We start from the raw sequence: 24,221 nt of genomic DNA on the forward strand, positions 1-24,221 counted from the left end.
CGAAGCTGCCGTAACGCATCTGCCTGCGTACCGGTCGTTGTGATGTCGCAACGCCTGCACCCGCGCCCTGTTCCCTGAGGTCAGTGAGCAAACGTGGGTGCGTTGGTGTGGGCAAGCCAGGGTTAGCTCATGGTTCTCCTGCTTGGGGCCAGCTCAGGCCGTGGTAACGGTGCTGTGCACTGGAAAATTCCTCAGTTTTACTCCTGCCTTCCATTTGCTCCTTCGCGGTTATAAATACGTTCAATCAAAAGGAGCGTGTTTTGCTCATCTCTGTAAACAATGCAAATGCAATGCAAACATTTCACTGTCTGCTGCTCGGTATTTCTGCATAATCTGCCAATCCTGTGCAGAGCAGATAAAACGGGAGAAAAAGAAAGTTCTTACCTCATTTCTCTCTCCTGACCAAGACAATACTTCCAGTGGCAGGAGATGCAATCTGTCTGCCCCAGATACGCAAACGTTTCATGGCCACGTCTGGCTGATACCACCTCTGCCGGGGTCCCGCGGGGCTTTGTGCTCCCCCATTCCTCCCACAACTCCTGGTTCCTGGTTGGAAGCCATCATTGCCCCATTAAACACTCTCATTTTAGCAAATCAGCAAACTCCGGCAAGAGAAATATCTCCTTCCCTGCTGCCTCATCAGGGCCATGTTGGGTAGCATGACAGCCTTTTGGCAGATGGCTTTGCTCGTGGGCTGGGTGCGTGTACGTGTGTGCGCCCAATCGCCCTGAAATGCCTGGTAGCACTCTCAGCACGTCTTAGAAAGGCCAAACTTATCTTCCCGCAAGCTTGCAGCAGAGAGGGAGCACCCTGACGGAGCCAGGCGGGGGTTTATCCGGATTGTTGGGGAAGCACGTTTGTAAATGGTGTTTTACAGACAGCAGCGCAGGTAGGGTGGCCCTTGGATGATTATTGATGATGATTGACGATGATTATTGATGAATAATAATACTACTACTACTACGCACTTAATATGGCTCATTAAGCTGTATTGTGTGTGTACTCATTAACTAGAGTTTGTTTTCCTTGGTTTGGCAGGATTTGGGAGTGCCACAACTCCTTTGAAACATATAAAGCAATGAAGGAGCAGTCAGTGCGGCTGCCAGCTGGGGACCCCAAACCTGCCCTGTGCTGTGTTAGAAAGTGACAGGAGGAGGAGAACATTCCTTTGTGGAAAGCTGCTCCCGTACCCGTGCAGAGGGGGAGCAAAGGGTGGGTCCTTTCCATCCCCTCCTCAGAGCCAGCGGGGCACAGGATGGCTCACTGCTGACCACGTGGTGTTTGAGTAGTTGAGGCCCAATGCTGGCAAGCAGGATTTAGCTGGAGCTGTGTCCGTGTTTGCTTTCCAGGTTGCCCTCCCTGTGCCGAGCTGCTGCATGCGATGCCTTCAGCCACGGTTCAGCTGCTGAGGAACGCGAGGGAAGTCATCATAGAATGGTTTGGGTGGGAAGGGACCTTTAAAGGCTGTTCAGTGCATTGCTGGCTCATGTTGAGCGTCTCGTCCACCAGCACTCCCAGGTCCTTCTCCTCAGGGCTGCTCTCAATCCATTCCCCGCCCAGCCTGTATTTGTGCCTGGGATTGCCCTGACCCAGGTGCAGGACCTTGCACTTGGCCTGGTTGAACTTGATGAGGTTTGCACGGGCCCGCCTGTCAAGGACCCTCTGGATGGCATCCCTCCCTTCCAGCGTGTCAACAGCACCACACAACTTGGTGTCATCGGCGAACTTGCTGAGGGTGCACTCTATCCCACTGTCCATGTCGCCGACAAAGATGTTGAACAGGGCCGGGCCCAGCATGGACCCCTGAGGGACGCCACTCGTGACCGGTCTCCACATGGACGTTGAGCTGTTGACCACCACTCTCTGGGTGCAGCCATCCAGCCAGTTCCCTATCCACCGAGTGCTCCGTCCGTCAAACACGTCCATCCGTCCATCCCACCCCCCGCCCTGGCCTCCCACCCCTCCTTGACCTCACACCCATTCTCGGCCTCCCAAAACCCCCTTGGCGTCCCACCCCCCTCCTAGGCCTCCCACTACTCCCCTCAGCCTCCCACCCGTTCTCGGCCTCTCACCCCTTCTCGGCCTCCCACTACCCCCTTGGCCTCCCACTACCCTCTCAGCCTCCCACCCCTTCTCAGCGTCCCACTCCCCCTTTGACCACACACTACCCCCTTGGCCTCCCACTACCCCTTCGGCCTCCCACTACCCCCTCAGCCTCTCACTATGCCCTCGGCCTCCAACTACCCTTTGGCCTCCCACCCGCTCCTTTGCCTCCCACCGTCTTCTTGGTGGTGTAGGTGTTGGTGTGTGTGCGTGGTGGGTGGTGGGGTGTGTGAGTGCGTGAGAGAGAGAGAGAGAGAGAGAGAGAGAGTGTGTGTGTGTCTGTGTGTGTCTAAGTGTGTGTGTATGTCTGTGTGTGTGTGTGTCTGTGTGTGCGCGTCTGTGTGTGTGGGTCTGTGTGTGCGCGTCTGTGTGTGTGGGTCTGTGTGTGTGGGTCTGTGTGTGTGTGGGTCTGTGTTGGTCTGTCTGTGTGTGTGTCTGTGTCTGTGTGTGTCTGTGTGCGTGTGTGTCTGTGTGCGTGTCTGTGTGCATGGGTCTGTGTGTGGTGTCTGTGTGCGTGTGTGTCTGTGTGCGTGTGTGTCTGTGTGCATGGGTCTGTGTGTGGTGTCTGTGTGTGTGTGTCTGTGTGCGTGTGTGTCTGTGTGCGTGTGTGTCTGTGTGCGTGTGTGTCTGTGTGCGTGTGTGTCTGTGTCTGTCTCTCCAAGCTTGGGGCCACTGCAGCAGAAAGGGACTTTGCGTCTGGCAGAGTAATCTTCCAGCAGACCCTGGGGCACTGGAGGGCCGGGGAGCCACAGATTTGGGTGCAGATGGTCCCCAGCCCAGGCCAGGGCTTTCCCGAGCGGGGTCTGAGGCCACTCAGTTTGCCAGGACACGCGAAGTTGGGTCCCTGGAAGTGTTCAAGCCCTGGCAATGAATTTCACACCTGCACAGAGACTTTGTTTCATATTTTATTGAATTTCATTTATATTAAATTAAAAATATATTTCTGACAGATTCATGTAACAAAAAGGCAGAACAGTTTTCAAATTGTTCAGCTGGGATGAGCGCGGGTTGATGCACGGTGGGTCGCAGTCTACATTTGCCTGAACAAACAGATAAAGCTCTACCCCAGGGACCATGAGGAGAAACTCGGGACTGCACACGGTGGGGAAATAGAACCACACAAAGAGAGGATCCACAGGTTTCTCCCCAGCCTCCAAACAAGACAAAAGGGGAGGGAAGGAAAAAAGAAAAAACAAGAAACCCTGAAAAGAAGGGAAATTATGCTAAATTATGTACCTAATATTAACCCAGGTCAGTAAGTATTTTAACAGTGCGTAATCCTCGCTAGCTAAAGTATGAGAAACCAAAGGTTAAAGGAACGTTACGCCACACACGATTGGCATACCCTACTGTGTAAGCAAGTGCAGAAAGTCTGAACACACCACAATAGTGCTAAAACACAGAATCACACAGAATGCCAAAAATGGTACTCCTAACCGAAACCAGAGGGTGGGAAGGGAGAGAACGAAAAGGGGAGGAGCGGCTTAAATCACAAGCAAATTACCTATATACAAATCAACCCTAAGGACAATTATGTTCCAAATAATGGTGTCCACAAGGAAAATAAAAGCAACATTATCCTTATTTACAAATGCAACTAGCTGTGTCTTTAACAAGCTATAAAAATACTATTCACATTTTCAAAGTAACATACAGTAGGTTTTGTATTTTTTTTTTTTGTTTCAGAAAGGCAGCTAACTCTGAATGCATCACTTTGCAAGAAATGCGTCTTCCCCAACATCCCGATGTTTCTCCTCTTCTGAAGGTACTGCATAAGGCAGAAGTATTGTTGTTTTGTCTCTTTGCTCTTTGAGAACACGGAGAATTGCTAGAGCCCAGACAGACCCTCCTCGCCTCTCGCAGGAGCTCAGTGCTTCCCACATCATCCCCCTGATGGGGCTCGGCCTGTGATTCTGAGGGGATGGAAATGTCATTCTCCAGGCCTGGGAACTGGAGCCTCATCAGAAAAGAAAAAGTCGATAGTTCAAGACCGCCAGGTCAGGAAATACATTTTGGATCTCTCTGTTTTCAGAAAGAGACTGCTTTTCCCCCTCAATTTCCCCTACCTATGCATGAGGGCTGCTACCGCTTCAGAAATTCCAGCTTACAATGTTGGGGAAATTGCAAAAGCTGAGAAAAAAAAAAAAAAATTAAAACCATAGTGAATATGTATTGAATATGTACCAATTTCCAACATTAAAATGCTATAAAAAATTGTGTGTTTTCATTGACCTGCAATTTTCCTCTTAACATGCCCCACCATGAAAAGACAAGTACCCAGCAGCTACCTTCAGCCCCCGTCTTCACAGGAAGAGCGGTTTCGTGCATTCAAAGTTAGCTACCCCTTACACAGCTGCTCAGTTAATAATCGACCCATTTAACAGCAGTACCAGTTTATGCTACATATGTCATAGTACCTTACCTCAAAAGAACGGCATACGTATCTACACTTACTTAGAAAATACCATTCACAGTTTATTACTGTGGTTATCCCAAAAGGGTTTAGTCTTCGGAGTGCTATGGACAATAGTGTGTTCTCCCTTAGAGGGCTCAAAGGCTGGGCAGGGCACGGGGACGGTGGCGTCGTGGGGACCAAACGGCGCTCACGGCCAGCACACGGCAGCGAGAGCCGATGGCTTGATGTACACATGCGCCCTGGTCACACCTGAGCTGTCAGCGAGAGGGGGCTGTGCGGGACGCACTTCTGCCCTGGTGGCTTCATCCACAACACGTCTGGAGCACAATTTCATGGCTTTTTTTATTGGGGAGGGGAGAAGAACTGGGACATAATTATTCACACTGTGTAACACCATACAAAACTCCCCTTAAACCTCCTCTGTACCAAGGTCCACAAAGCTCGCTCTCAAAATTAAATAATAAAAAAGGAAAAAAAAAAAAAATTAAAAATAATAATAAAAAAGTAGCTCCGACTCCTTGTTTCCTAATCAGGATGACGTCCTTAGGTTTCCCCCACACCTTTTCCTGGCTTGTCGGCACAGACCCCAGCTGGGGGATGCGGGGGTGGAAGCATCTCTTCACAGATGCGCTCGGCTGTGGTTCCAGCAAGTCCCACCACCATCAGACCTGAGCACCCACATGCTTCCCCCAAAAGGTGCTCTGCATCGTCCAAACCTAGGGGCAGAGCCCGGCCATCAGCGCAGTACCGCTGACGACAGCCTCACCCCTCAGCAACTTCCCCAAGAACAAAGCCCACCAGCGTAAGAACGTAGGACTCCACAAACATACAGGAATAAAATTAAAACAAAGGTGGTGACAAGTGATTTGTGGACATTTTTTTAGAGTGGTGTGTCTAACCACAGAGCTTTATTTCTGTTGTTTATTCCCACCCTGAAAGCCCCATTTCTAACAGTGACCTTTTCTACCTGTGCAATGCTTGGCAAGAGCCAGAAAATAAACAAGAGGGAATCTTGGAAACATGGCGGCACTGCAGAGGCTGCCCTTGGGCTGACTGTGGCTCCTTGCATGTGTCACAGTGTGACTATTACAGCCAACCAACCCCACCCTGCACACACTTGGCTTTCTAAAAAAATAAATTTGAACTCAAATCAAAGGTTTTATATAACAGATGAACTGTTTTGTCAGCAGCAGAGGTCCAAGATCCATGGGAATGAGAATAACTGCAAGTGACAGAGCTAGAAATGAACGGGCGCAGAGTTTTAATGTACCAACACCTTTTGAAAAATATTTGCCAAAAGGCAGTCGAGGTGATGCTGTCCCCATTGAGGTGCTCTTTAAGAGCCAAAGAAGTGACTGATAACCGGAGGCTCGGTGCTGGGTGATGCTAAAGCCTCTGTTCACCAGTCACCCCCAAGCTAAACAGCCTTCAAGGCAGGTAAATACCTACCCGAGCTCAACGGGTCCGAAACGTGAGTGGGAAACCAGGGTGGGAGCCCTTGATGTGCCAGTTGGGCAAAGTGGGGGATAAGTCCATCCCGCCAAGCGAATGGCGCCCCAGCTGTCCATCCCTGGCGCACTGATGTCACTCCCATACCCTCCCCCTAAAAGGTCAGCAGACAGCGGGGGCGAGTGTCCGTGTGTGCGTGCAGGTGAGTGCTGCAGTGTCTGCTGCCCTTTCCGTAGAGACACCTGCCCAGGGTGCACAGGGCTCCCAGGAGAAACACGGCTGACCGGCATTCCGCCGGTTATCCTGGGGAATTACATGGCCAAGAGCCCATTTCTGACTTGTGCCAAAGCCGCCTCATTTCCCACGTCATATAAAGGAGCCCAAATAATCCTTCCATTCCTTTAGCTGCCACCATGATGCAGGGAACCTACACACACACCCCATCAGGAGAAAAAAAAAAAATTCTTCTTTAATATCCAAGTTTCCCACATAGGCTCATCCTCAAAAAGCCCCCCAACCCCGAGTTGTATTTCTAGGCTGACTTAGCTCCCAGTGCTTGTCACTAGTACTGCCCAGCTCTATGGCCAGGGAAAGAATCAGTCCACAGAGAGTCAGGGCCAAGCTGCCCTTTCAGAGTGGCCATTTTCTTTGCTGCTAGGCTGGGACTGCTGGTGGCTGAGGGTGGGGGAAACGCTGCTCTGTGACTCCCTCTCTAATCTTTAGTGCAAACAGGTATCGGATCGGTGGCATGCGTACAGGCTGCCCTGCCCCAGCACCCATTGCACGCAGCCTCTGGGCTTACAGCTGTGGGACAGGAAGGGAAAGGTATTTCCCCATTAATCCAGGAAATAAATAGAATGAGATTATCGCATACAATTCCTGCAGTGACAAAATGCCTTTCCTACCAAGTAACTGGTACAATCAGGGTTAACATAACCTCTCAAAGGACTTTTGGGCTGAGCTTAAGGTACCCGAAACAGACCCACAGCGTGGCTCCTACTGCTGATGCCTGCTCGGACGTACTTCCATTGCTTACTACCCGTTAGAGATGACCTGTTTGAAAGCAAGCTGTAAATACTCTGCTACATCTGAGCTAAATGCCATGTAAAAATCCCTCCTGGCTATTTTGCAGAAAAAGAAATATTTGAAAAGAGCTGTAGAAGGAAACTTAGAAGCAGCTGGTTTCAGTCAATTATCTTACAGCAAGTCAATCAGATCCAGCATCCACATCTGTTTGAAATAACCCTCAGGTAGATAACACCATCTAAGACAAGTATCACTGAAAGAGATTAGGAAAAAATGAGCTGCTCTTCTTTCATTTAGTGCATTGCTTTGTGCCTTGGACAATGACTGAGACACACTCGGGTATCTGCTCTTGAAAAGTTAGTCACCGCTCGTCTGTCATGCAGGCTATGATAAGGGAGAGGAAAACATTTACAAATAGCAGACTGCATTATAAAATCCATAAAAACTGACAGTGCTGTGCACAGATACCGCTGTAGAACTAGAGAATTAATTACAGCCAGACAAAATACTTGTGCTGATGCTCTCACCTACTGCTTTCTGCTGACAAAATGCAGTTTGTGCATGTGGAAGTAGCTGCTTTTCCCCCAAACCTGCAATTATTCATTAAAAACCATGACCCTCATCTATCACAAGAGAAATCAGCTGAGTATTTGCCATGATTTTGCCACGTACATTTGCCTGACTTCTTTTGCCAAGCCAACAGCTGTACCCACGAAGGCAAACGTGTGAGTCAGGGCCAGCCTGGTATTCCTGCAGGTCTGATTAGAGCAGCCAAACGTTTCTGCTCTGAGTTTTGCTTTTTGAACCTTAGGAAAGAGACAAAAATCTGCTGAAGTAGCTCAGTGGCATTGCTCTTCCAGGGTAAACGCGCACGTTTACGGGCTCTGCTGACATGACTGCCACTCTTAGTGGGAACAAGGAGCCGCTTACCCAGGTGCTCAGCACCGCGCCGGCCCACACACTGCAGAAAAGGTCGGCTACTGGCACAGCAGGAAACACAAGGGCCATTTTTGGCAATTGCAACTCAAACCAGAAGCTCAGGAAAAAACCATGCCCATTTGTGAAGGTGCAGTCTGCTGAGTTTTCCATCATCACGAATTACTGTCTTAATTAACGCTTTGTTTGCCCTCTGCTATTCCAGACACGGCTCAGCCTGGCTGCGTGTCAGAGCCCCAGTAGCTTCCATTCTGGCCTTTGTGCTGCCTCACTTCAAGGAACCTCTGCATCGCCACGCTACTTAATATATTGTATCACACCCACAGCCAACAATTAAAATGAATAAATAATTCAAGTTTTGTAAGAAATAAAATGTGAAATTGTTAAAAACCACAATTATTTACATTGTGATCATTCCATGGGCTTGTTTCCAACACTAGTTCTACTTAACGACCAGAGAAACAAACAGGCCTCACCTTTCATTAGCAGCTACATCCCAGCACCACTCCACCCAGCTCCGGAGGTGTGCATGGTCCTGCTCCAGCAGCCTTTGAGCGCACCTCTTGGAATTCAAACACGTAAGCTGTACCAGGATTTTATTATTTTTTTTTTCCCATTAGGAGTTACACTGTTGCAAGACTTGTTCAGGGACAAATCAACCCGTTTTTCCACCTACCTATGCTGCTGTGCTGAAACAGGATGTCCACAATCCTCTGCTGGCCTTTGTCCCCAGACAGCCTGGCAGCAGACCTTTGCCCGTGCTTCAGGTGGCACCCTGTGAGCACTACCGCTGGCAAACCTTCCTCGGAGTGGGGTCTCCAGGACCTCACGCCACCCCTCTGCGCCCCCAAGCCCCTGCCCAACGCCTGCCTCTGTCTCCTGCCAAGATGATGAGGAGTTACGGGAGGGCACCAGGAAGAGGCAAGGCCTCTCAGATGCATGATGTTTCTGTAACCCTCTATGCCACTGCAGTGGTCTGCTCATTTTGTTCTGCCACCACAAACCACTTTGGTACCACTTGGCCCAGAATCTCCTTCTAATAGCTTCAAAGATCTGTATTTGCTCTTGCTGTTTTCAGACTCCAGCTACACACTCCATTTACAGGTTTAATATCACCCCGCATCTGGTTCAAGCCGGCCTGAACACACCTGACGCAGAAACAGGCTGCTGACTGAACCAACCTTGACCTAGTGATCATACATCATTTGTTTCCCACCTACAAGCATAATAACCCACCCAGGTTTGAACTCTCTTCATACCTTTACCAAGCTGACCTCACCAAGATTTGGGTAACTATTGCTTGTTTCTTCTTCCTCTGCTTCCCTAGGATTAAAAGTGGCAAGCTGTTGAGATGGCAGGAATTTGAAAGAGCTTTATGCCATTTCCAGACCACTGGTTGTTGCTGGTTTTGTTGCCGGGTTAGGTCACCCCAAAGATCTCGACTTTAACAGTACTGAAGCGCATAAACTGGAATACTGGTGTATCACCTAAGATTGCCACCCATCAGGTATTGGGTTTTTTCCCTTTAAGAGTCTTGATAGATAGAGACATAGGCAGATCTTCAAAGGTACTTAATAGTTCCCTAGGATTTTTGGTGGGAACTAGATACGCAAACGCTCTTACACACAGGGGTCCTGGTGTGTCAGGACCAAGCCATCAGTGTCTCTGGCCCTTACGCCTCCCTTCGCAGCTCCATCTGCCTCAGGTTGCTAAAAACGTCCAGAGCTCTGGCTGAAAGATATTTCCAAAGAGGAGCAGGCCGGGGGACGGGGTGGGGGTGTCTACCTAAAAATTGAGGTTGATGAAAGCAGAACTAAGTGCAAGGAGGTTGACTCATACTTATTTACATTTTTGCTGGAAAGCTCTGCGAGTCATGCACGTTTTCACTTCTCAAACCTCATACGCACCGTCTTCTGTGCCAGAGTAATCCTCTTAGGAAAAAAGTATTCCTTACTGTGCTGCAAGCCAGAGCAAGACAGTTGTCTCTTCGGATCCCTTTCAGTGCTTGCTCTGCTGTCCTTCACGTGGCAGCAGTAAGAGCTGGTTGCTCTGTCACTGTATTCTCGGAAGCAGTCAATGCAATGGCCTCTCAGAACTGGTAGACATTGTTCCAAAGACTTGATTTGCTTCATTTTGGCATTTCCACAGTCATCCTTTACGTATAATCAATTTTTTTTAAATTTAAAATTATTATTTTGTATTTTGCTGGTCACTTCCATATTGCTTCATTCAAAATCCAGAAAACAGTTCAAATAAAATCAGAGCTTAAGTGCAAACTAACTTTCCAGTGAACCGCTACGTGCGTTTTCTCCAGTCCAGTGTCTGTCTTCCAGTTTAAAGGACCCTTCCCACCACCCCACAGAACACCAGCAGACTTCATGACCCATATCAAACTCTCCAGTTCTCCATCTCATGCTCAGTGTTGCCTGACAGCATCCCCAACTCCCTTCATGATCACAAAGAAGAAAAAGAGGGAAGAATTTGCTTGGGTCTTTTTATGTATCTATAGTCAGCAGGTATAAAACAGGAAAGCAAAGCTTTTTGCATATAAATCTTGGTTTCTTGGCCTGTCTTTTAGCTTCAAAAAAAAAAAAGTTGCAGGTGTGGTTTTGTTACTCTCTTCTGAAAGGGATTTTGTGTTTTAAGTGTTTGTCATGTTGGCACGCATACAAAAATGGTTGTGTCGTGTACCAGTTCTGAGCTGGAGTCCCCGTAGTTCGGAATTGGCACAAAATCATGGTGTGGCTCAGAAAAAAAAGGGTTTAACCATACATTAGAGTCACATCATCATTTCTTGGAAAGCCATGATGAAGATCTGAATGATTATGAAAAGCCAGGTTAGCCGTTTTCAGTTGCTGGGATAGAAAGTGTTAGAGAAAGAAAGTGGATTCTCCATCTCAATTACTACGCTATCACACATGATAAAAAAATTGTCCATTTTCCCCCTAATGGAAACGGCATTGAGATTTCCAGGAATGCTGTACAGACTCTCACCAGTTCCTGCTGAAAGAAACAGCCTCTCTGTGGCTTCCCTACGGGGTCTGGCTTGAATCACAGAGAACTAGCTCGATAGCAGGCAACACTGCCACTGGCCTTTACTGGTACTGTCTAGCTTCTCTGACCATCCGACACTCCGGATCTGCGGAAAGCAAGAAACGCCAGGTTGTACGCGCCTTCTTTCAGTCTCTTTCCTTCCTTCCCTCCTTCTAGGTTCCCAACCAAATCTGCAAATGACTCCAAGATATTTTTTCACTTGGAAATATCAAAAATGAGTGAACTGGCAAGAAGAGGAAGCTCATGGGAGAAAGAGAGGGAGGGAGGGATGGGAGAGGGAGAAAAGGAGAGTGAGAGAGAAAGAGTGAGGCAGCTAGAAGGGGTTGCCTTTCCACTTCTGTAAGACCGCAGTCACTACACCACTGTATTTCGGTGTCTGTAGGGCGGAGGGGGCAGCACAGTGCCAGGCTTCAGGGAGAACTCAGAGAGGTATTCAGGATTCTCTGCCACAATGGGCCGGATCCGTCCATTCTGTTTGTAAAAGTATTTTGTGCTGTACTCTTGCAGGTAGTCCGGGTGCTGGAGGGTGCTTCGTTGGGGCAGGCTGTGATTCCAGTAGTCTGGGTTGTCAAAGGCCTTCTTGGGTTTCTCCGGCAAATTGTTCTTCAGGTACTCGGCTTTTTCCAAGGTGTTTGCAAAAGTGTTGAGGTACAATGGCTCGTTCACGTACTCATCCTCTGCTTTGGGCTGCCCGTTCGAAGCGTTGTGATACTCTGGGTTGTCCACAGCTTGGAGATCTCCATTCTTTCGTCGGGAAACAAATGGATTCTCTTCCACTGGGTTTAGGTAATCTAAGGAAAGATCAAAAATAAATCAGCAAAGAGATGGAGTAATCCATCCTTGTAGGAAGCATCATGTGTGCGTTACTACCGGGCTGTACCAGAAGCAGTACTCGGACTGCGCATCCTTCCACCCCAGCCACTCATTCCAGCAAAGGTGGAAACTAACCTCCAGCTTTTGCTGAGCCATAGCCCACGTGCTTTGTTTGATCCTGAACTTTCTCTCCGAGTACGATCTACAGAGTCAAACACGCCAAGCGCCTTCTGCCTCTGCTGCTGACTCTGTGCAACCTCGGACATATCAGTCAAACCCTCCGCTCTGCAGCCTTTCCATCCAAAAAGCTCTACAGAAATCTTAGTTAAGCCTCTCTGCACAAAAACCATCCCCAAGGGCTAACTTCTAAGACAGCTTCATTTCTAACAGAACAATTTGCCTGATTAAAAACCTTCCATCCCTGAAGGACAAAGGGCCTCAAAGTGTTATGAAAAAAAATGATTCAAATGAGCCCTGAAAGAGTACAAGGGAGTATTACATTAGCTCCAAAACAGGACTTGGAGCAGGTTACAGTTGCTTCAAATAACTTTCTGTGGATTAATGCTACAAAAAATTGTAGCTGAAATGCAGAAAGCTTTTAAGGTATACGGAGCTTGCATGGAAAGCTAGACAGGGGGTTGGGAGGGAAGAAAACCATGAAGAGACTGGCTGTCCCAGGTTAAAAGCACACACGCTTAGTAAGCTCCCTCCCACGGTTACACACGAGTAACTGAGTCACAGAGCAATGGATTCACTGGGTGTCATATTCTGCCCCACTCTGTATGATGAGGTCTTGCTGCAAAAGACAAAGCCAACTGGCCAGAGCAGAAAGGAGGTGGCTGACACTGCAAGTGGGCTGCAAAGGAAATGGCTTGGAGGTGGGCTGGGGACAAAAGGAACTGGGGGTAGGACCCCTGCAGCAAGACAGTCAAAAGCATCCAGCTCATTCAAGGCTGGAAATGGTCAGATCAAATCCACTTCCAGTATTAATTGTGCCTTTCACCTCACAGTCTACAGTTTCCCTACAAAACGGGGTCTCTGAGCCACCGCCATTAGTGAGGGATGACCTCTCAGCCTGCCTGTGCCACACAGGGATGTTAACATAAGACCTCCATCTCCAGTAGCATCGCTCTGGTCACAGGCTCTGGAGACACTTCCACATAGTCCTGCCCACAAGTAAACATGCCCCACACTTCAGGTCCTCATTTCAATCCTGGTTTCATTCAGGAAGGGACCAGAACTACTAAATGCAAAAGTTCAAGACTTAGTGGGTACCTTTGACCACATAGCTAAAACTTCGCTGAATCCGAGAGGTGGAACATGCACACGTGCCCGCACCAAAAGCATAGTGGAAGCATTGTTTTTTAAGCAACGACAGCCAAGCAGTGCTTTGATTTGACTCCCCCAGCTGACAGAGAGTGTAAAGCAACGTGGCATCCCTGTGACATCCCTGAATCTGTGCCCAGTTAGACAGGAAGGAGGTGCTTTCTCCTGCGCTGCTACTACTGCATCCCTGAGGGCTACCTGAAGCTACCCGTGAAGCTACTGCAGAACTCTGAGGCTCCCCAGGGCAAACCTGGATGTGAAGATACACGTGGGCTCACACTGAAGCAAACTCACAGCATCAAATCCTTCTTGCAAGAGCTGTTGCTGAAGAGTAGGGTCAGTCATGAGTGCACTCCCACAAGTGCTACTGCCGTGGGTCAAGCCCCAGGACTCCCTCCATTTCCAGAACGTAACACAAAGGGTAAGCGGCTTCCAAATTCTGAAGCAAACTCAGTAGTTACTTGGCATTTACATTTGCATTAATTTATTTAAAGCTAATGAAAAGGTTTGAAAGCAAATTACTAATGACGCATCCCTTACATCTAAATGACTGCTGTCGCTATTTAAAAAGGAAGGAACAAATGACAGCAAACTGGGAAATGCAGCGCTCTGAGCTGGCACACATCTAGGTAAACTTCACCTTGCAGTGATGGCCCCTCTGAAGCACATCTTGTTCTTCAATCCTAAACTTCTCTTGGGTATAAAATGCCAACTGTGTGTATTGGTTCTGTGCTATGTTCAACACGACATTTACCAAGCACAATGCCGTGAAGATAAAGAAGATCAATAAACAAAGCAAAGTGGAGACTATGGCTGGCCAAAGATAGATCCGTTTCTTGAAAATAACAGAAGATTTCTGTTTGGACAAGAAGGAGGTTTGGGTTTTTTACTTCCTCTCACTTGTCATTTCCCAGGAAAAAAAGTTAAAGGAGGAATTACCAGACTTGATATTTTGGAACACTTGAGCTTTTCTAAGTAGCAAATTAAGCAAAGAAAAATGAATCCCCATGCAAAAAAATATTAACCAAGTCAGAATGTTTCAACCTTGATGGGTTATTCAATAAAGTAATTTTTGGTCAAAAGCTGCTGACGTAGAAAAAGAGAACATGCAGTCAGACTAGAGCAGGAGCTTCTCCAGAAAGATGATTTTTTTACCTGTTTTAGGTTTGTCTCGCATCGGTGTCATGTACCCGTCCTCATCCAGCTCTCCCCGGACAACCCGTTCAGGTACGAAGACCGTGGGATCAGCGCTGTACCTCTGGGTGCTGCTGTCCTCTTTTGCCAGAGTTGCCACTTGTTTTCGTAGTGTGCCATTACAGCAAGTATCTTCAAAGATCTCTGCTGTAGCCCCTTGAGCAACCGGTGCTTCCGGTATTATGCAGCCAGGAGCTCTGTATGGCATTGGCACTTCTGCAGCGTAGCCACCATCTCTATACACAAACTGGTTCTGTTGAAAAAGAAAAGGCACCATGAGAAAGGAGGCTCCGAAGGGAAAGAAGACTGAACAGCAAGTCATCTCTGCGGCTCCTGTGTCTTTCCTGCCTTGCTCAATGATGCATTTCACCCGGCAGGTGAAGCCTTGTCCACCCTGCAGACTGCTGTGTTTCCAGCACTGCGGGATCGGCAGCAGCACAGGCTCTGTTGTGGACTGGCAAAGCGTCCGACTGCCCGGTGGTGCTGAGACAGCTTCCCCTCCCAGGGAGGCACCATCGATGCAGCGAGGGGAGCAGGGAAGCAAGCCGGCTGCTCAGCGCTAGCAACAGGGCTAGAAATGGAGCAGAAAAACTTGTCTCCTACCGAGACACGCGGAGGTTAGGTATACACAGCTGCAAGAGGCAATCATGGTATCTCCTCTCCTATTACTTTGGCAATCTACACTGACTTCTGAACAAAATCCTTAAATCTCATGTTAGGGAAATCTTGTTCTGCAAACGGGACTGGAGATAGAGGATGTTACCATCTCTGAACTCTATTTTTGGGGGGCATACTTTTAGAGTGTCCTGCAGTGACAATCACATGGTCACCCAAACACTGTGTAATTCCATCAGGTAGCGCCTATCAGGCTGGTGAGGTCTTTGTATCGGTACCTCAACTCAGTGGTTCAACTCAACCTACCATTTTGCTTGTCAGCAAGGGCGCGCAAGGGAATTTCGACATCATGACCTATAAATAGGAAGGAAAAATGTACAGATTCACCCAACTCTGTTACCTAAATGCTTTTTCAAGAAAAGCTAGCAGTTGGTAGAATTTTGGGTGTGGGTCTGTAGAGCTCACATGTGAATCCAAGCTGAGTGTAGAGATCCTGACTATTTGATTGCTTACATACTGTTGACTTTTTAGGCCACTTATGTAGGAAAAGGGGGTTTGAAACAGAAAATATATAGTGAAGGAAGGAAGAAAACCTGAAGGATGAAGGTTGAATGTGAAATACTTACTCCTGACATAGGGGTGTAGGCAGGAGGAGGGCTGTGTCCAATTTCACTCTAATAGGAAAGAAAAATGGAATGATGGATATGTAGTAAGAGGTCACACGAATGAAACAAGTCACATGAGCTGTATGAGCTAGTGGGGAGAAACATACACATCAGTTAGATTTCCTAACTGAATGCAAAAATTAAAAAATTCAATTATGGCAAATGTCTCACCAACTTCAACAAGCTGTGTGCCTCACCAGTCTTAGGAAGGGCTACTGAGTTCCTCTTGCTGGGTAAGGGCAAGTGCCATGTCACATCTGCTGACAGCTGTATATCCTGCAAATGTCTCGCGTCTAATTTTTGGAAAAGCAGATTATACAGGAAGAATGACAGATGGTGCACTCAACTTCAGAGGAAATACAGGGCAGGAGAAGTGAAGAAAACATCTGGCTCCAAGTCAAGGATTCCTTTCCCAGGGGCAAAGCAGGAGAGGGATAACTGGGAGGGCAGGAGGGTGCAGAACTGTCATCAGACTGTCACAGCTAGCTTAAGTCATCATATGGAAATCAGCCCCTAAGCTTTGGAAAACCCAAACAGCACAGCAGCTCCTGGATTTCTAGACTCCAAAGTGCCACGATCTTGCTCTCAACATACACCACGCTTCTAATGTTACCTCTGTATCACAGGCTAAGAGGCTTTACTGAGAAGTCTAGAGGTTGCATATCAAAGTATTCATGGAGAGATCTTAATTTTTGTATTGGTTTCTAGAATCGTCTTACACTGTGGACCTTGAACTGCTGTAAGATCGCTAAGCACAGCCGCTGCATTTATGCCTATTACTGTTTTTCAAAACTGGCCTGTTTTCCTTTGAGGAAATGTTGAGTTGGGGGGGGGGGGAGAACCACCCTTTATTTTTCATGTGCTTTTCTACTGCAAAAAATGTGGGTTTTTTTGAGACTGCAAGATCAGTTCTTCATAATTACTTTGTTTCTCATTTTGTTTCAAAACCTTTATTGTAATTCCCTTATCTCCTACTTGGGAGAGAGAAAAAAATCAAGGTTTGAAAAAAGACGGTCTAAACTTGAGATAAATCAGAAGGAAAAACCCACTGCCTCAGAAAAGTGGTCTAACATCCCTGAGAACACTCTGCTTTAGAAGACATCTATTTCATCAAAATCTGTTTCAAAAACATATTCACATCAAGAAACATATCGAAAGTAAAAGCAAGGATAACATGCAACCTCACATAGTAAGGATCGGATATGCTACAATCAATCTTTTCCATATAAAATTCTTGCCAAAACATCAGGATGAAGATGATGGTTACTGTCAAATACCTTACTTTATAAAGGAATGTTCTGGGTTTAAGCAGAATACCTGCATCAGGAAAAACCTTAAAAACGAACATAAACTTTTAAAAATGCATGCTGTCTGTCTGAAGACCCTTTCCTGATGACCAAAAATATGCCCATTTCTTTCTGTTTGAAATATCCTGCAGTCATTTTGTTACTCAGATCTAGCGCCTTGTCCTTGAGGTGTAAATGTGGTGATGAGCCAGTTAGAGATACACTTTTCTCAAACCCCACGAAAATTCATCCATATTTAGATAGGTTATGACCTAAAAAAAGGCTCAGGTTGCAAATCACAAAAGTGCAGGAAAACCTTTGTTAGCCAAATTGTCTATCTGCACCATCCACTAGCAAGGCTTGAGCAGGATTCTCTCTGTAGTCTTTTTTCCCCAAGGGAAACCAGGTGCTGGAAGGACACACAGGAGAGCCTCCACCCCACTGTCTCAGTGACCCCCTTCCCAGTGCCCTGGGGAGGAGGAGGAGAGAATGGCAGCCTGAGCAGACATCAAAATGAGCCAAGAGGGTTGCAAGAAAGTGGTGCTGGAGGAGCTGGCAGCAGGGATGGGGTCAGGAACCAGGGAATGGTGGCTTGCAGAGGAATAGAGGGCAACAGCAAGTGAGAGAGACTGTGAGGTGCAGGGAGGGAGAAAGGGTTGGCATGTGACGGAAGGCTGAGTAGGAAAGGAGAGATAGTAATAAGACCTGAATGTGACAGGGAGAAACGGGAGGCACAAGGACAAAAGCTAGTCTGAAAGCACTGAAACAGCAGCTTCTCTAGAGGCTGGAGCTGAACTTGAATCTCCTCTGCTGTCAGCAAACTGTGCTCAAATCAAATGGCCAAATGCAGGCCTGGTTCAGAGGCAGCCAAGCAGCCACTGACCCACCCTGAGCACAAGTGGAGAGCTCTGCCTTGTGCAGAGAGCGGGAGCTCCAAGGACTTGGTGCACACGGCTGAGGGAGGAGGGGCCGAGACACCACTGCAGTCTAGGCCAACCGTGACTGATTTCACTAAGCTTTTGCCGAAGAGCTCATCATTGAAAAGCAGAGCTTAAACTTAAGCCCTAGGCCTGGGAGCAGCTTTGGCCTCTCTGACCCAGCTGTGGCTGCACACAGCCGGAGAAACGAGGATGATGCCAACTGCAAAGGAAGTGTCATCTAAGGGAGTACAGAAAGAGATGGCAGAGGACTTGGCTGGATCAGCCTGGAAACTTCTGTGCTGCCCCATCTGTGTGTGGTCTCTTTCTCTCATTCAAGTGTACTCATACCCAGATGAACAACAGCCAAGGAATGTTCACAAGCAGGGAAGGAGGAACCACAGTCAGGAGTTGCCCAAGATGATCACACTCAAGAGAGAAGATAAGAACAGAAGACAGACCAGAAGACACTCTACCAGAGATTACTTTTTTTAAACAGAACAGACTGAATAACACACACTGTGCAGCAAGCTTATAATTTGGCAGTCTTCTGCAGAGACTTGTTTGGGACAATTGGGAAGGTTTCTTTAAACAGGGAATACTGTGGAAACTAGAGATGTTCTGATTGATCCCCTTTGATGCCCCTGACCTTTCCATTGTACCACAGATTTACTGTTATTTTGTAATAACACATGGGCAAGGACAGGTTACAACCCAAAATGTGTTAGAAAATGGGTAACACACATCCCCGAGCCTGCCAAATGCCACTTTCAAGTCCTACCGACAGCTATAGGATGTTGCACTGCAGCAGACAATCTACTTTATCCTTGCCCTCCGGCCTTGCATTTACTTGAATTCAGGGAAGCTTTCTGTCTACTCCAAAAAGATGGAGAAGGGAAGACTGAAGGCTTACCTGTCTTACTCCTTTTCTATTCAGTGTTACACCATGCTTTTGGACCTTTGAAGGTCCCTTCGACCTTTGAGGGTCCCTTCCAACTCTAACCATTCTATGATTCTATGCTACATGACACACCTTTACATCTTTCTGTTTTCACACAAGCACTCCCAATCAATTTCACCTTGTGGTTCACCGATTCTGGACAAATAAGGAGAGAGCTGTCTTGAACTACTTTTAGTTCACAGCCTACAGTGATCTCTTAAGGATAACTTAAAAAACCAAGTCTTTTGTCAATGGGCTTGGCTTCAGTACACAGGGCTATGCTCCCCTGCCAGTAAATGTTTAGATGATTAGCAACTTAAAAGACTGTTCTCGGGTGGCCACATGATCTATCCGTGGGCATGCTTTGCTCCACTCATCACAAAGGCTAAATCCACTGTCCTATCTTTGGATCTTCTTGGCTGTGACTCTCACATTTAAATACATACTATGTAACTATAACACCACAATAAGGGGCTGTCTTAGAATAGCATTGCCGCAAGACGTCAGGAGAGAACAGACTAGCATTAATGCATTTATTGCTATTTTTGCTGACAGCACCATTCCCAGACAGTGATCTGCCAACTAGGATCATAGTAATGGTATTTTCTTCATGCATCCTCTTTAGCTCTGTACTAAACATAGCTGTCTTGCATCATCCTTAACACAGAACCTTACGGCTTGGCTCTTCTCAAAACCACTGGTGTCTGCACACTTTCTAAATTCTTTACTGTTTTTCCCCATGAGTTCATACGCTGTGGCCACTCTTCCAAAAAAAAGGAGGCAAAGAAAACAGCTGTGGTGCCAATTAGTGGGGCTGAAAATGTGATATAATTGTTTAAATGTCTTTAAATTGCTTGCTAATTGCAATGTGGTGTCATTTCTTTGAAGGCTTCCAAGATAGGTACTGAAAGCCCTGGCCAACTCTCCTTGGTCAGGACACAAATCACACTGAGCAGAAAATTCATGTGGACCTCACTAAGTAAAACATAAATAGCCACAGAATTATATGTGTAATCTAATTTACTTTGTTGATTACTTTTTTTTGGTTCTTGTTTTTGCACCTTAAGTACTATCTCAAAAAAAAAGAGATGATGTTCCTTTACTGAGAAGATTGAGGTTTTTGGATTTCTGATCTTGAAAATCTGACCTGAATGATCAAGATCTCAAGCTTGCTGGGACGGAGAGAGACTTCAGAAGCTGGTTGCTCAAAGACTATATAAATCTACTTAAAAATTCTCAACTTGCACACTATAAAAAAAAAAAGATGACTCAATAATCCTCCCCTTTTATAGTGCAATATGCATTATATCCATTCACTCTGGAGTGTACACATCCATCGCTATTTAAACTCTGAACATCCTCCAGAAGGAGCCTAGCCTTTTTAACTGCCCGTGAGCAGGCCTAGCCAGAAATGTCTGAGATTTCATTCTTTATACTACATGATCGAATTTTAGGCACAAACATGACATCAGGGAGAAAAGAAAAAAAAAAAACCAAGCAGATGTCCCCTAAAGCCTTTTTAGAGGGCCTTTGGTATTAAACACCAGAAACATATCAGCTATTATAAGTGCTAACATTTCTGTAAAATAAGCCTTGATAAAAGAGAGGTAAATAACACTTTTGTGAATATTGGCTTGTGTTATTGCTTTCTATTCATTAATTTCATTTTCCAATTCCTTGCTTCTAAAATCTGCCAGTGGTAAATATCTCCTCCTTTATAGCAGGGACATAATCTTCTCTGGCTGCATGTTACACTGTAATGAAATCAATGCCTTGTTGGGTCCTGCCACTCATATTTATGTAGTTGTGTGAATATGCCTCTGCCTTGTCTCTTTTCATTTGAGTCCAGCGCTGTGCCTGGAGCACTGCACCCAGATCTCTGTTCCTTCCCCTGCCTGCGCTACAGCTCATCCCACACCAGCCCTACGGTGACCACAGCTGCCTTCAAAGCTGCACCCACAGCAGATTTCAGGTGGAAGAAATGTTGAAGGTACTCAGTGATGTGATGCTGCTGTGGGACTATGGATGGCACGGGACTATCACCAAATAAAAAACAAATAAAACTGTTTTACAGCGTGATCCAGTACCCCCATGCTTTGCTTGCTAGCATAGCCTCCCAACAGCACCCTCGCTGTTGCAGCTGGTTTTCCTTGTCGCTCACCACGATGTGCACACACATTTGGTAGGGTTGCACAATTATTACTGTTTCTTGTTCTTAAGCAGCCTGCTAAGCTCATGGGACCGAAAAAATTTTCTTTACTAAAAGCAAGGCTCTGCCAACATCAATACACACACCCCCACCTTTGCAGCCACTCTGATACTGCTCCTATCCACAAAAAAAACCAATTCCCTTTCACACTCCTTCTGCTCTTAGATGCAAAAAGCATCAAATGATAAAGCAGGAGTAAAACATTCACACCTTCTCGCTGGAGTGGTCCTAACATGACCTGTTCAGAGGTGTCTCATGGTTCATGCTTCAGGCAACTCAGTGATTACCTTTTCTGATCAAGCTCTGCAACACTTCTTTGTACCAGTTCAGTCCTGGGCTGTGTGCCCCCAGAAATAACTCACTTTCCTCCTTCGCCTAAAAACTGTTTTCCTGATCTGAAACCAAGTCAGTATTCAGGCTCGAGTCACCAAACCGCAGCCTCCTAACATACCAGGCTGAGCAGATCTTGCTGCAAGCACCAAGATTTCAGCAGTCTCTAGGAAGAAGGACAACTGATTTATGTGTGTGGATGTGAATAAATGTTTGGGATGCTCTGGTGGGGCTGCAGGCAGAACACACAATGCAGAGCTGTCCTGCCAGCCCCGAGCAAACTCCAGCTACATTTCAAGGGAGTAGCCTGGTATTTACAACAGATCCGAACTGAAATTCAAATAGGAAAGACCACCCCGGGAGAGTAGCCACCTCTGCTCAGGAGCAGTCCTGCTTCCCTTTGACCACAGAGCTAACAGCTTACTCTGCTCTGCTTCAGAGAGCCCACAGCAAACATGTCTGAGACGAAAATCAAAGGAAAGAAAAAACACGTACCATGAGATCACTGGGTAATGTTAAATAGAAATTAAAAACTGTTTGCATAGTAACAGCTAGAAGGCTCTGCAGACCTCTGGAGATTTCTGGTCCTAGCCCCTGCTCAGAGCAGGGCTGTATATAAAAAGAAAGGATTAGATGCCCGCCAGGCTCTTAGAGTTAAAGCAAATCCCACCCTACAGCTCGCAGCCCCTGACACAACCCTGGCATTCCTCATGCTCTCTCTTCTGTTCAGCCTGGACTCCTGATTCTACTTAAGAAAACTCAGCTCCCCACTGAGCACTTTCCTCTAGGACTAAGAAGAAAAGTTCCCATTAGCATCACTGCCAAGTGTCATGGCTCAGCACTAGGTACAGGTCACTGCTGGCACCCTGCATCATTTCAGCACACAGTAAAACAATCACAGCATACTGGAGATGTACATCCTCTGAAACTGGTTTGGGATATATGTGCATGTGTCTCTTACATCACTTACCTGAGGCACACAAATAGCCATGTGGCCCACCTGAGTTAATGCAGCAATACAGGACACATTTTCCCAGTGAGAGGAAAGGGGAGTCTACTACTCAACAACAAAAATAGAAGGCAGAAATAATATACACAGCTTGTGGACAGCAGCTATGCAACAATTTACAGTGCCCTTAGTTCAATGGCCATAAAGTTCCATCAGGGATCAATTAATACTTATTGGAAATGATGAAGCCCCAATCCCTTTTCCAGCATTATCCTTTCTCAAGAATGTGTGTAAGCATTTTAACTTGAATGTTGATACACAACTATAGAAGAGAATGTAAGCACCATCCTGTGGTAGGTGAAGTGTTTGCTCCAGTCTCTGATGACTGCTCCTTCCACCATCAAGACACAAAATATCCAGTTTAGATCAGTGAGGGGAAAAAAATAAATATAAGAAACAAGGAATAAGTCTTTTCTACACCTATGTTTTTTCTGGTCGCTGTACATCAGAAGAGAGGTAGGATCTGCAGGCAGCCTGAGCTCTAACTCAGCTCACGCAGGCTGCCCATACTATCTGGGTGCGCCAGACCACGTCCTGGCAGTAGGGTGGCTCTAAGACATCCCTGAACTTGTTCCATATCAGTATGGACGTTTCACTGGTGACTTGGGTTCAGGTCAGTACCGACTTACTTCATAGCTTCAGATAAGCAATTTAAACTTTTTCTTGCACAATTTTCTCTCCTAACCTAACAACTGTCTTTTTTTTTCAAAGCTACAAACTCTTTTAGAGCAGTCCACGTGCAGTGGGATGCCTAGATCCAAATACAGCCTTCTAGGAGTAATTTAGTCTGGACTGTGAACAGAAAATGGCATATATCACAAACAAAACATGCCTAACAATCTTGGCATAGTAGTATATGAAACGACATACCTAAACACTGCACAGACTATTTCCTGTGCTGTTACTGGAAAATACCAGACATACACCATATATTTTCAGTCTAACACTTCACCGAGTCAAAGATTACAAGATGATCAACGAAAATAACCTGTTGAGATGCATGATGTGGCCACAAAACTCAGTATCCAGGCACAGTGACAGGGAAACGTAGGTGAAATGCTTTCCCATAGACTCATCTCCTATACCTGAGCTGAGAATAAAAGTATTCTCTTGCTGTACGGCATCAAAAACTCTCCCTGGAAACTCCACTGTCCTCCAGACCTTGGAAACCTTTGTCCTTCCAACTTCAGAATGGCTGGCAAACAGACTTCAGCTGGCACAATATGTAATTTGATCTAAGTATGACACAAGAATTCATTTTCTATGAACGCACCATGAGTGTCAAACAGATAGGAGAGCAGGAACAGAGACAGCCTGCATGTGTTGATCTTTCAATCATTTCACCTTTCAGTCTCTTTTACTCCCATATCATTCCTGTCACCCATGACTACCTTTCTGTCACTCCTTTTTAATACTCTCTCCAAGACATTTTACAGTAAATGGCACCTTCTAACACTGGGCCAATTCCCTACAGTTTGGAAGAGACAACATACCATTTCCTAGCTCCTCTAACAATTCCCTGGGAGACAGAAGGGTCAGGGTGTTGTTGCTGCTCGTATGCTGTAGCATCTGTCCAAAACACAGGAGTAGCAGCAGCTCCTTTTCTGTACATACCTCGAGCTTCAAATCCCAAACCAGGGAAAGGATGGGGAATGGGACCGAAACCACAACATGGTCATAATTTGTGATTGTGACATGGCAGATAAAAAAAAAAGCACAAAAGAAAGCTGATGAGCAACACTTGGAGAAGCAGCCCCCTCCTATGCCGCATGCCGCATTGCCATCTTCCCCAGTCTGTTTTATACAGTAATCAAAGGATATTCTGAGCCTCTCAAAATGCCATCAACCCTCATTGAGAATGAAATAGAGCACATCTCCACTGAAGCCTTTACAGCAGTAATCATTACAGCATGCTGGCCTGAACAGGGAGCTC

The 24,221-nt window shown here is 46.5% G+C and overlaps 1 protein-coding gene across 1 annotated transcript in view; it reads right to left on the reverse strand.

The window, feature by feature from the left end:
- Positions 1-2,995: 2,995 nt before the first annotated feature.
- ERBB4 (erb-b2 receptor tyrosine kinase 4) overlaps positions 2,996-24,221 on the reverse strand; it is a 395,635-nt gene continuing 374,409 nt past the window's right edge. Inside the window, exons 28-31 of the mRNA XM_086751200.1 lie at positions 15,559-15,606; positions 14,279-14,570; positions 9,838-11,775; positions 2,996-4,233 (exon numbers count right to left, since the gene is read on the reverse strand). Of these exons, the coding sequence (XP_086607326.1) occupies positions 11,339-11,775; positions 14,279-14,570; positions 15,559-15,606 (777 nt within the window). The 3' untranslated portion in view covers positions 2,996-4,233; positions 9,838-11,338. The remainder of the gene's footprint in view (positions 4,234-9,837; positions 11,776-14,278; positions 14,571-15,558; positions 15,607-24,221) is intronic.

This window comes from Chlamydotis macqueenii, chromosome 6, assembly GCF_036417535.1.
Source record: "Chlamydotis macqueenii isolate bChlMac1 chromosome 6, bChlMac1.mat, whole genome shotgun sequence".
Taxonomy (NCBI): Eukaryota; Metazoa; Chordata; class Aves; order Otidiformes; family Otididae; genus Chlamydotis; species Chlamydotis macqueenii.